We start from the raw sequence: 13,231 nt of genomic DNA, 5'->3' as shown, positions 1-13,231 counted from the left end.
ATGAATACAGATTAAAGTAATAAACGTACTCTTTGGGCTTGTGAGTCATGGTCAAAAACCAACCAACTAAATGATTAGTATAATCTGATTTAGTCTGATTATGAAGATGCTTGGCTTTTGTAGATCCCCTACAGTTTCTTTAAAAACAGTGTAATTTAAAAGAAATGCACAGAGCACACATTACTCTGAAATTACTCATTGTATAAAGTATAGTCAGAAAAGGCAGTAAATATATTCCATAGTTAACCATATTTATCAATTAAGGAATAAAACTAAAGTTTCTAAGTCCTTATTGCATATTAATAAAACAAATCTTTGAATACACAGCAATGTAAAACTTTCTAAAATATTAAATTCCTACAACTAGGGACAGTTGGTATGAATAAGGGATGATGAGCACACTGCACCAACTCCCAGAATTGGAATTTATCGTTCTGCAAACCACTAATATTAACTATGTAAAAGATGGCACAGTCCTACCAGGCAATCTTGTAAAGTTTTAAGATACAACAGTTAACAGCTGTTTAACTGTAATCTTAAAACAGTCTGCAGATTTGGTCTTAGCTCTGTAGGTGTAGTCCCTGTCTGTGTGGGACCTATCCCCATGCTTTCCCCCTTCTCTCTGTTTATTTCTCTGTCTTTCTTTGTCCCCTTTGTGGTCTTCACTTCAGGTTTATCTGGTTTCTTGACTATATTCCTATTATCTGTCTCAGCTGGCTTCTCCATCTGCTCCTTGATCATCCCAGGTTCACTTTTTAACTAACCTGTTAACAGCAATAGCGCATGCCATCAAAAAGCTGAAAAGAACAGTTGAGGCTGTTGTTACTCCCTGCCTTCCAGATGCATAAATCTATTCTCTCACCCCTGTTTAAAATACAAGTTAGTTATGGCTATACAGGCACAAGTCCCAGCTAACTTGTTAACCTCACTGGCTAACTTTGAGCCAACTGTGAACTGATCCCCGGGAAACCAGTTCAGCTGCATACTGTCCAGAACATCCTCATCCTCTTGGTGAACAACTTCATCTATTTCAGGGTCCTGGCTTCTCAGACCACCCATAGGTCTGCTGAAATCTAACAGCCTTCCCCCTCCCTTGTCCCTTCCCCAACAGGACTTGACTGTCATATAGCTGTAAGAGAAAACCCGGCAACGTGTATTTCCTTCCCTGATTACAACTAAGCAGAACGGAGCACTGGATTCACACTCACATCCATGAGGAATTCTCAAACATAACCAATCTACCTCTTCAATAGTTTAGCTTCACTAACTAGTCAGAGGAAAAAAGAGTTTGCATTTGGCAAACTCACACTTCAAACAGGTGTCTCAGCCAAGACAGGAAGGAAATATCGAATCCACAGCCCTGCACTGACATGAACGGAATTGACAGGATACTGGTGGTTATACTTTAACTTAAATCCTCAAGTTAAAGGAAAACTAAAGCGGATTTGGTCTGGTGTATCAACAGGTGAGCTCACGAGGTATTATCAAGTGAACTTAGCTCCCCCTTCCCCTCAGTGTCACGGTCCCTCTGGACCTTCATGAGGGGCAGTGGCTATTCAGACGCCAAGGCAGACTGCTGAAGTCAGGGAGTAAAGGGCTGCTCAGGCAGGAGGAAGACATGAATTCTTCTTGGAAAGGATTCTGGTTTAAGACCATGTTCCCCCACTGTAACAACCAGCAGCTCCTCCATCCCAGGTCCCCTTCCCCGTCTCTCCTCTAACTCTTTCACACGTGGTCAGATCAGGAAGAGAAGGTGAGGGACTTCAAGGCCTCCCCTATGCAATGAATGAGTGTTTTAAACTTTAAAGTTAAGGCTGACTTACAGGTATGTTAAGGAGTCCCTCTTTCCTTTGGCTCATCTTCCTGGGTGTCTCTGCTCTGTTAGTAAATAACCAATGCCAGCCCTACCTCCCTAAAACTGCCTCCTCCACCAGGACACCTGAGCCAATCCAAGAACTCTTGCAATGACGTGGCACGGTGTGGGAAAGGAACTGGATGGCATCAGACAACCCATACACTGGCTTTGCCAAACTAGCTGAGTGGCCTTTATGCTTGACTTACACATCTACAAAATGGGAGAGTATGATTTGATGATTTCTATGGGCACTTCCAGCTCCACAATTCTAGCGGCATTCAATGTAAACTACAGTTTCATCTACCCATACTCTGTGAAGTACCCAGTGTGCATTTAAGTGAGGCCAAATGACATATATGCTGGAAGAGCCCCTCCATGGAATCATAAAACTTAATAATATTAGAGCCTCCCAGAACAGAGCAGTCCCCTCAAAGGGAGTCCTGGGTTTCAAAATTGGGCTCAATGACTTCCATAGCTCACCATTTACCATGGGGAGGTATAACTACCAAGTGTACTTTCCTTTGGACACAAAGGACCATCACTGTGAAAGCAAGGACTCAAACAGGGTGGACTTTAGATTCAGTTATTCAAGACGAGGGGTCCATTCTGAAGGTGCAGAGCCAAAAATAGCTCTACAGTTCACATAAAGGCAGGACCTTAAATAAGATTTTCAAAAAGTCATATCCTCAGTACTAAACACTGCTTTCATCTAAACCCAGAACGAACGCCCAGGCCTGTGCAGTGCAAGGGTGTGCTATGAAAACTGCCCACACAAGTACCATAGCCTTTGTCTCTAGCTTTGTAGGGCATAACCAAGACAAGCTCACCCAGGCAGGGTTCCGCTTGGTGAAGGAGGAGCCACAGGCTATCAGGTCCTGCTTCCTGTCCCCCAAGGGCAGAACACTTCTACTGCTACTTTTGTTTGGTATGACTTTGTTTTGGTTGAGTCCTGGCAATCTAGCAAGCAATGTATTTCCAGGGGGAGCTCTGGCCATGTGTGGATATCCCAGGCTCGAGGTCCTCATTCATTTTCATAAACAGAGCCTAGTTGCCACAGTGACTGGTGCTGTGAGCAGCTGCTAAATAGCAGAGGTCACCCAGAGCTTTCTTTGGGTTCTACAATCTGAGGCTATCTGTTCCTATGGGAGCTGTAGTCATGCTGGCCAGTACTTCATACAAGAACCGAGAGTATGAGCAGGAACTCCCAAGCAAACCACAAAATACAAATGTCATTTCTGGTGGGACCCAGGCCCCACCCGACAGACCTTGGCCTGGGGCACAAGAAGTGTGTAAGGAGGGGTAACAACTTCCTCCCTGCAGCTTTCCCAGTCCCCAGAGATGGGGCCAGCCCAGATTTCAGTGGAAAAAGAAGGATCTTGGAAATGCCAGCGTGGAGTTGGGCCAGTGACACTTCTGAAGCACATGTGCCAACCACATGACTTCACCTCTCTCCACTGAGGTGGGATACTGTTCTCCCCACCCCCACAGCAGGAAGCACATCTTACCTCCCATCCAGTACACACAGGTAAAAACTTCTAGACTGGATTCCCAAAGTAAGTCTTCCCAAGCCAGAAACCATAATTATTCTCTACCTTTCCAAGACAACACTATCCGAAGACCACACACTCTGCTTGACCTTTAATACTAGTTGAGCAGGTAAGAGACACAAACTAGATCTAGAAGCACATGCATCCCTGCCCACCTCTCTTCTGGTTGTCCATTTGCTTAGATCATTAATATTTTATCTTCTCTGCAAAGTGCAGCTTCCATCCTCAAGGTAGATGCTTCCAGTCAAAAAAAAAAAGCTATTAAAAAAAAAAACAAAAAACAGAGACTGATATATAACGCAGGCCCTCTTGACCCTTGCAAACCAAATCACCTTGTCTGGGGCCCAAGGAAGCTATAGAATAGAACTGTACATTAAACCCACTAAACAGTCTTTCAGACCCATTCTGATATTAACAACATGGAAGTAATTCTCTGGCCCCCATGCCGATTCCAGAGACAACTAATTATTAGGAATGTAAACAAAATGCAAAAAAATGAACATGGATCCCTACCTCTCACCATATACAAAAAGTTCAAAATGGATCACCAACCTAACTATAAGATCTAATTCTATAATATTCTTAAAGGAAAACTTAGGGAAATATCTTCAGGATCTTGTAGTAGACAATGGATTTTTAGATTTTGCAGTAAAAGAAAAAATAGATAAAATGGACTGCATCAAAATGAAAAATTTTGCTTATCAAAGGACATTATCAAGAAAATGAAAAGACAACCTACAGAATGGGAAAAAATGTCTGACAACCATATATCTGATGAGAGTTTAATATACAGAAATATAAGGAACTCCTACAGCTCAAAAACAAAAGGACAAACAACCCAATTTAAAAAATGAACCAAGGATATAAATAGACATTTTTCCAAAGAAGATGTTCAAATGGCCAATAAGTATATGAAAAGATGCTCCACATCATTAGATATTAGAGAAATGCAAATTAAAACTACAATGAGATACCATTTCAAACCCACCAGGATGGGTATTATTTAAAAATGTGAAAACAACAAGTATTGGTGAGGATGAGGGGAAATAATAACCCTGTTACATTGTTTATGGGAATGTAAAATGGTGCAGCCACTGTGGAAAATAGTTTGACTGTTCCTCAGAAAGTTAAGTATAGAATTATCACATGACCTGGCAACCCCATTTCTACACATATGCCCAAAAGAATTGAAAGCAGAGACTCAAACAGCTATTTACACACCAATATTCATAGCAGTATTATTCACAATTGCCAAAAGATGAAAGCAACCCAAGTGTCCATCAACAGATGAATGAATAAACAAAACGTGGTATATCCATACAATGGAACACATTATTCAGCTGTAAAAAAGAAGTGAAGTGCTGGAACATGCTACAACATGGGTGAACCTTGAAAACATTCTGAGTGAAATAAGCCACACACAAAAAGGACAAATAATGTATGAATTCTCTTATATAAAATACTTAGAATAAGAAAATTCATAGAGACAGCAGAATAGTGGATACCAGGGATGGGGACAGGAAAGAATGGGGAGTTATTGCTAAATGAGTATGAGTTTTAGTTTGGGATGATGAAAATAGTATGGAAATAGACAGTGGTGAAAGTTAATGTACTTAATGTCAAAGAATTGTCCACTGAAAATGGGTAAAATGATTTTTATGTTAAGTATATTTTACCACAGTTAAAAATAAATAAACTGTTTAAAAAACAGACGAACACAATCAAGGTTTACTGTTCCCAGAAACACATGTTTCAGCATTCATTAACCATGAGCCAATTAGACCACTACAGGGGAGGGGAAAGAGGATGAAACAACCCTAACTCATCAGTACGACTCAAAGGTAAACCTAAAAATTTGGGTCAAACATGCTTTGCAAATAGCAATACATGCATTGTTACATGTATAATGCTTTTGTATTATCTCACCACCGTAGCTTAATACAGGCCAGAGGAAACCTAAACTGTTAAGACATTTGTCCTTGGGCAAATAGTTCAATAATTTTGACTTCCACGAGTCCGTATTAACCTCTGTTTACACAAAGAAATGTGTTTCCTTTGCCTGCTGAACATCAAAATACTTGACAATTAATTACCTCTTTTTTTAAAAAAAACCTAACTTCTGTTAAATATGACAGCCAGTTTTTTACGCATGTTTAAAATCTGCTCCATGCTCAGCAGAGACAAAGTTATAATTAAGACAATATCCATGGAATTTGATTAATATAGTGTACTCCCCCCTGCCCCAATTACAGCTTTTCTCACTATACTATCTAATTTTTTTCCATTTTACCTGTGAAAACTATGAATCTAATAATGGAATAGTTTTTCAATCCCCTTACACAGAAATTCAAAGTGAAAATTTGAGGTGGTTTAAGATATATATGTGTATAAAAAGCTAAAGCTTAGAAAATTCAAAGTTATTTCATTTTCTAACTAGCCGGTGCTCACTTAAACTTCTTTTCCTCAGAGCATTCCTAGTTCACAATTAGTGAGGCACCCTAGAAACTAACTCCACACCCTGCATAAGAAGTGCAAATGAAAGCACAGCAAACAGCCTTAAATGGGAGAGAACTTTGCAAATACTAAGGTCACTATTGATATACACTATATACAAAGACAAATAATATTCCTTTGAATTTGATAAGGATCTCAAATTTGCCAAGTTCTATTACCAATTTTCCACTACATTACCCTCAAAATATCCATATTTAACAGTAATACTAATCACAGGGTGTTTACTATATAGCAGGCTCTCTTCTAAAGAACACTTTGCGTGTACTAATGTATTTATTTCTCACAACATCCTTGAGATAAATACTAATACTGTCCCCATTTTACAGATGAAGAAACTGAGGTGAGGTTAACTGACTAGAAGGCAGTCTTCTGATTCCCAAATCAAAGGGAATATAATTATTTAGACATTATATGTTAGAATTTTCACATTTTTCTACAACATTTAATGCTTTGATGGCTTTTTACAATTCATTTTTTCTGGCAAACTTGTTTCATTATGCGAAAGTAAGGCTAAGCTAATATAACACATCACTGTGCTGCAATTTTAAGCTATTAAATTTGAAGCTATTAAATCAGCTGGGCTGATTTTAAAACTATCAATTCTGATAGCATGGTGTAGTTTTGCCTTTGATAAGATTAGAAATCTTTCCTTTCTAGGGAATCCTCACATATCAAAAGAGAAAAGATACATTTTTCTGAATGTATCTGAAAGTTGCAAATAATAGATTACTGTACATGAATGCAGGAATCTGTATAAAACTGATAATATGACAATGTAGTGTTGGCTTCTTGTTCCTTTTTGTTTCCTCAATTGTAAAAACTAAACCATGAAGTCTTCCATTTAAAGTAAAAAGGAAAATAATGTTCTAAAGTTTGGGATTCTTCTCTTATACAGTCCAGCTTGGATTTTTTCTAAGGCTAGATTTGTAAATATTAATGATGTTTTTTAAAAAAAGTCTTCGTAATCCCTTTTTTTTTAAATCCAAAGTACCAGAATAACTAATTAACTTCATGCAGATTATAAGTAAGTATATAATGGATATATAACCTAAGTGTGCTTCAAAACAGACATTAGTGGCATTATAATATTCTTAGTATATACCCAAAAGAATTGAAAGGAACTCAAACAGGTATTTGTACACCACTGTTGACAGCAACATTATTCACAACAGCCAGAAGGTAGAAGCAACCTAAATGTCCACAGATAGATGAATGGATAAACAAAATGTGGTATATACACAAAATGGAATATTATCTAGCCATAAAAAGAATGGAATTCTGATACATGTGACAAGGATGAACCTTGAAGACATCATGCTGAGTGAAACAGGCCAGACACAAATGACAAATATTGTATGATCTTGCTTATATGAAATACCAAAAATCAGATTTCATAAAGGCAGATTGTAAATTACCAGGGGCTGGGAAGGGGAAAGGGGAAAAGGGAAAAGGGAATTATTGTTTAATGGATACAAAGGGACGAAAAGTTGGAGAATGGATATTGGTGATGGTAGCACAATATTTTGAATGCAATTAATACTTTTGAATTATACACTTGAAAGTGATTAAAATGGTAATTATATAGTTACTACAATAAAAAGGTTAAAAAAATAACAAAATGATTTTTCGTAAATACTTAGACACATGAAATAAATGTGCATACACACAAAAGAACATTACAGCAGAAAATTTTAGGAAATCACGCATTTTTAAATTTGTGGTAAAGGTAACCCTACAAAATATTCAACAACAATTGAAAATCTTTTCCTTACTCATTGTAGTGAAATCCGGTCATAATTAAAGTATCTATTTTTGAAAAGGAGAGTAAAATAAATAATTTTACAGGACCAAAAAGTCAAAATAAGTACCTCAAATCCCTGCCTCTCAAATATTGCCACATCATATTGATTGGCTGTGATTTTCTTCGTCTTTAATCCTGCAAATAATCACACTCCAGAACTGGTCTGCATTGCTCCACAACACCCACACAAGCAAGAAAGCATTTGACAGCGTCGGTGACTTTGAAAGTTGAAATAAACTTGGAGATCCTCTGGGGCAAACCCCTTCATCTGACAAATGAGGAGACTGGTGAAGATGTTAAGAAAACGACTTCCCACAGGACAGACCTTCAGTGAAAATTAATATTTGGGCCAGAAGACCAGATTTCCCTCTATCACCACCCCACAAGAGATCATCTACTATATTATGCAGAAAGCAGCAATTCTCAAACTTTTTGGTCTTAGGATCCTTTCACACTTTAAAAATTACTGAGGACTCCAACAAGACTTGGTTTATATGCATTATATCTATCGACAATTACCACAATAGAAATTAAAACTAAGTTTTAAAAAATATTTATTAATTCATTAAAACCATCAATAAACCCAATGCATATTTTATTAAAAAAATAACTATTTCCAAAACATCAGCAATTAGTGAGAATAGCAGCACCGTTTTACATTTTTGCAAATCTCGTTAATGTGTGGTTTAATAGATGGCAGCTGGGTTTTCATATCTACTTCTGCATTCAATTTATTGAGGTACATTGTTTTGGTTGAAGGATATGTGGACATTGGACTCACCCATATATGTGGTTGGAAAGAAAAGGCATATCTTAACAGCCTTGTCATAAACTTGTGGCTATTTCTTGTTTGATACTACACCTAAACTCAACAAATGTCCATTTCTTAAAGGTTAGTCGTAATGTGGAATCTGAACCATATTACAAACTTCTCATAACCTGTTAACGTTAAAATCTATTCCCCTCCCCCAAAACACCAAGTAATTATAAAAGGAAAAATAGTTAACTTCACATCAGAGAATTCTAGCAGATACCACTTTCACCAGGTAATCAAAGTTAATGTCACCAGTAATGGGATAGATCACATCCCCCATATCCCAGATCTGATGCACTGAAAAAGGCTCACCATCTCCATGTATCCTTCCCAATAATGCATAACCTCAATCTAATTCTGAGAAAACATCAGATGAAATCAAGAGGCATTTTTCAAAACAACTAACCAGTACTCTTCAAAAAGTCAAGATCATGCAAGACTGAGGAACCGTCACAGATTGGAGGAGACCAAGGAGATATGACAACTAAATACATTGTGGGGCTCCTGAGTTGGATCCTGGAAGAGAAAAAATTTCCTAGTGGAAAAACTGGTAAAATCCAAATAAATTCTAAGTTTAGTTAATATTATACCACAATTAATTCTTTAATTTTGGTAATTCTTCTATGGTCATGTAAGATGCCAAAGCTGGGTGAAGCGTACAAAGGAACTCTCTGTACTATTTTTACAACATGTCTGTAAGTCTAAAAATATCTCATAATTAAAAAGTTTTTCAAAAGCAATTGCTCTGTCTTGTACTTTGAATGAATCTTTTACCCAGGCATGGTTTTGTACCATCATGCACTGGTCATCTGGAAAATAAGGGCTGAGTTATGCAAATACTCCATGTTGACATATCTCATTATATGATACTTAAAAATCACATTTGTTAATATCACCACTGATCTCATCAGAAAAGTATTTAACTACTGAGAAACTGTCAGGATCATGGAGATGGATACAAGTTTTCCAAAATTTTAATTTTGCTTGAAAAATCAAATTTTATCACTGGCAACAAATACATCAGTTGTTTTCCTTGAAGTTACAGGCTCCTTTTGTTCATTTTCAAATATGTCTGCCAAGTACCAAATTCTGGACAGCCATCACTCGTCTGTCATTCTTTCAAGTAAAAATGGTGTTCATGAAAAACAGCCTAGCTCAACTCACAACTCAAACAAGTCCACAAGTACTTTCCACTTGAGACAGCCATCGTACTTTGGTATGTAAAGTGCTACATGCATAATTCCCATTTCATCGTTCAGAATATGAAAAAGATATATATTTGGGGGTTGAGAATTTTTACTGCTGCATCAAAAACATTCTTAAGTAAAACTGACAACTTTTTTTTTTTTTACCTCAGCTGTGTGCAGTGAAGTGCTACCTTGATTCACGCTAAGGCACCATCAGTTTTAGCCAATATTTCTGTTGCACCATCAGTGAAATGTTAACCCAATGAAAAAGACAAATAACATCTTAGGATTATTATAAAAATAGTTTTGACCTCACAGATCCCCTAAAAATGTCTTAGATCCATCACCACACTTTGAGATATTGGTTTAGAGTTAACCTTCAGCTCCTGAATGAAATATACCATCACTACTTTGGCCAATATATGGAGTACTAAAGAGAGCATTATGCTAAGCTTTGTAGATTCTTTACTAAGAAACAATAGCTTCTTGCTGTCAAGGACTCTATAATAATCTAGTGATGGAGTCAGTACCTGACTTTAAATCGACCACCAACAGCTCGCTCAGACACTGCTTTATCTGCAAATCCGAAAAGAAAGTGACTCTTCACCCACTTTTCATGGGTTGACCTTCATCCCTTCAACTCCAACAAGAGAATACATGAAAGTTAAACATATGCAAACTAATTAAAATTCAGACTTATAATTTTGGAAAATGTTCTTTCTTTTTTTGTAATTTATGAGGAGACAGGGTTATAAGACAAATTGATTTATTCAATAAATATTAAGCACCCACCATGTGCTAGGAATTAGGGATTTATCAGCTAACAGTCCCTCCCCTCTAACAGGTTATATTCAAGCAGGAAAGATGTGGAAACTCTTCAACTTAAGAATTTCCATATATATGGAAAAGCTACACCAGAGCACAAGCAAGCCAACAGATAAGTAATAAATAAGGAGAGCAAGTAAACAAGTAAGTCAATTATAAATATGTTTAAGGTGTTAAGTGCTATGAGGAAAAATTATAGATAAGGAGGGTTGGGAGTATCCAAGGTTGGAGGGTGAGGGTGCAATTTTAAATAGCATAGGGCTGAGTCCAGAGGCTCTAAATAGATGAGAAAAATTCTACATATACAGTCTCACTCCATTGTTTCTGGGTTTTCCTGTCCCCAGCCAGCTCCAAGCCTCAGTGCCACTATCTTTCTTGAGGACACATCCTTACCCCTCCATGTTTCAGTTAAAGATCAACTCACCTGCTCAAGAGGAACAAGGCTTTTCCTACCGAGGCTCTGGATTTAGCCCTTCAGTTTCAGGTTAAGCAGTTAATTTCAAAGCAACCTCAGCCCTGGTTCAGCCGACATCTCCTCAGCAACTCCCAGAGAAATTTCCTGAGCCGCCTTTTCTGTATCTGGAGCACACAGTTAATCAGCCAGCTCATTACTACAACGTTGGTTTGTTCCAGCTCTTCCTTTTCCTAAATATACAGATTCTCTAAATAGGGATTAACTTTTTGAAGACCTACTATGTGCTATAAACTGCTGCCTGCTTTGCATGTATTTCATTCTCATAACAGTCCAAAGAATAGGTATAATTAACAGTATTTATAGATAAGACAGCAGATGCTCTATAAACATAAAATTGGGATTCAAATCCAAATCTTCAAAACAAGAAAAATAAAGAGCTTTTTATTCACAACCTTCTCCCCAACTTCATCATTACCATTGTACTGCAATTGAGGCAGGTTAGATGTAGGAAAAACATCTTGCAAACTCTGAGGCACCTTTAGACTCGGTGCAGGGAGGTAACGGCATCTGGAGAGAAGAGTCAGGCTCCTGAAACCCGAGGAAGTTGAGCAAAATAGGATAGTTGTTCAACTACAGAGCACGGACCAATCACAATAACCTGTTCACAATCCTTAATTTGAATGTTTATTCAGACTATTGCAATAGCTTACTTACAAACCTTAATTTACATATTTACTAACCAATCACAAGAATGTATAAACAACCCATCACAATAGCCTACTTACAATACTTAATCTGAATGCTTACTTACCAATCACAATGTACCAACATCTGAAACCCCACCTCCCTTTGTTTGATCAGTTAAAAACCCTTGTGCCAAACAACATGTGTGTGTCTCTCTTGAGAACACCCATGCTCACCTTTTGAGCATGTGCATGTACTGTCTTTCTCTTCAATAAACTTTCCTTATTTGCTTATACCCACTTGTCTCATCCTTGAATTCTTTCTTGCAACAAGACGGAGAGCCTGGAACAGAGCTCCAGTAACATCTTCCTTGAAGAGAACGGAGTCCCACTAACACTTTGAGTAGGGTACATGGAAAATAAACCAACTGGGCATTTATAGAGACTGTCTTATCTGTAACACTGTATTTCAGGATCAGATCTGATTTTTGCATCAAAAATATACCTGAATGTTTTGAAAGCACAGATCAAAATTAATGTCTGGGAGGCCTATTACCTCCAGCTTTATAATACTAAAATGACTTTGCCTCAAGTTCCTCAAGTTTTGTATACTCTAAGCCATTCTCAGATTGCACCTGGTCACTAGTTTGTAAGTCATCCCAATAAACATCTTAACTTCAAAGGGGGGGGGGGAGGCAATTTATAAGACTGGGTAAGTATGTTCACCATACTAACATTTTCAGAAAACACCATTTTTAATAGTTTTATTTAAAATAAGCATGACCTTCTGGTTGACACATTCTCTCATTTATAATCCTCACAAGAACACAATGAGGCAGGTCCTATTGATATCTCTATAGTTGAGGACACTGAAGTCACACAGCATGCAAATGCTAAAGCCTGTACTTGAACCTATGTGTCTGAATCCAAAGCCCAAGGTCACAACTCTCATACAATCCTGACTCTCTGGCTTTAACACATCTCTGCTGAGCCCGGAATGATCAAGTCCAACAGAATCACTGTTCACCTTGATAAGCCCTCAAGCATTACCCACAGATGGGGGATAAAATCTCTACCAAATCCATTAGTTACAACTCCCATATGAAGCTTCCTTGGAATGACTGTGCTCCAGCAAAACTATGCTGGGAAAGCCCAAGGGCCCAGTAAAAGGACACAACATTCAATATTTGGGTTCTGACACTGCCTGTAATTCTGACCTTTAATCCAAAAGTACTCATTTTAACACAGGGGAGAGATGCTGTGGATATCCCTGGTTCAGCAACACTAGGCTTGAGCCTCAGCTGAAGAACTTATTGCTTATAGCTCTCACTGAGCCTCGAGTTCCTACAACTTAGAGCAAAGCCACCCAGGCCACTAACTCACTTTACCAAGTGGCTTTAGTTAGCTCACTCTCCAGATGACCAGAGGAAGTAATAGTTTTCATCATTATTAATGAATAGTAGTTTGAAGAAGATAGAATTATTGCTCAAAAACAGAGGCTCTCAAATCTAATTCTAATGTAACAGATATGATGAATATTGTTCACATTTGGACAAACTATGAGCTACAAAATTATAAAATAAAATATGC

General features: G+C 37.7%; 1 protein-coding gene across 2 annotated transcripts in view; it reads right to left on the bottom strand.

The window, feature by feature from the left end:
- TGFBR3 (transforming growth factor beta receptor 3) overlaps positions 1-13,231 on the bottom strand; it is a 189,756-nt gene that overhangs the window by 143,290 nt on the left and 33,235 nt on the right. Inside the window, exon 1 of one of the 2 annotated variants that reach the window (XM_037826658.1) lies at positions 3,361-3,487. The exons of the other annotated variant lie outside the window; for it this stretch is intronic. Within the exon in view, the coding sequence (XP_037682586.1) occupies positions 3,361-3,367 (7 nt within the window). The 5' untranslated portion in view covers positions 3,368-3,487. Of the gene's footprint in view, positions 1-3,360; positions 3,488-13,231 lie in introns of those variants that run through there. 2 annotated transcript variants of the gene reach the window in all.

The sequence above is a fragment of the Choloepus didactylus genome, chromosome 2, assembly GCF_015220235.1.
Source record: "Choloepus didactylus isolate mChoDid1 chromosome 2, mChoDid1.pri, whole genome shotgun sequence".
NCBI lineage: Eukaryota > Metazoa > Chordata > Mammalia > Pilosa > Megalonychidae > Choloepus > Choloepus didactylus.
The sequence above is the reverse complement of the archived record's forward strand: the minus strand, read 5'-3'. Positions and strand labels throughout refer to the sequence as shown.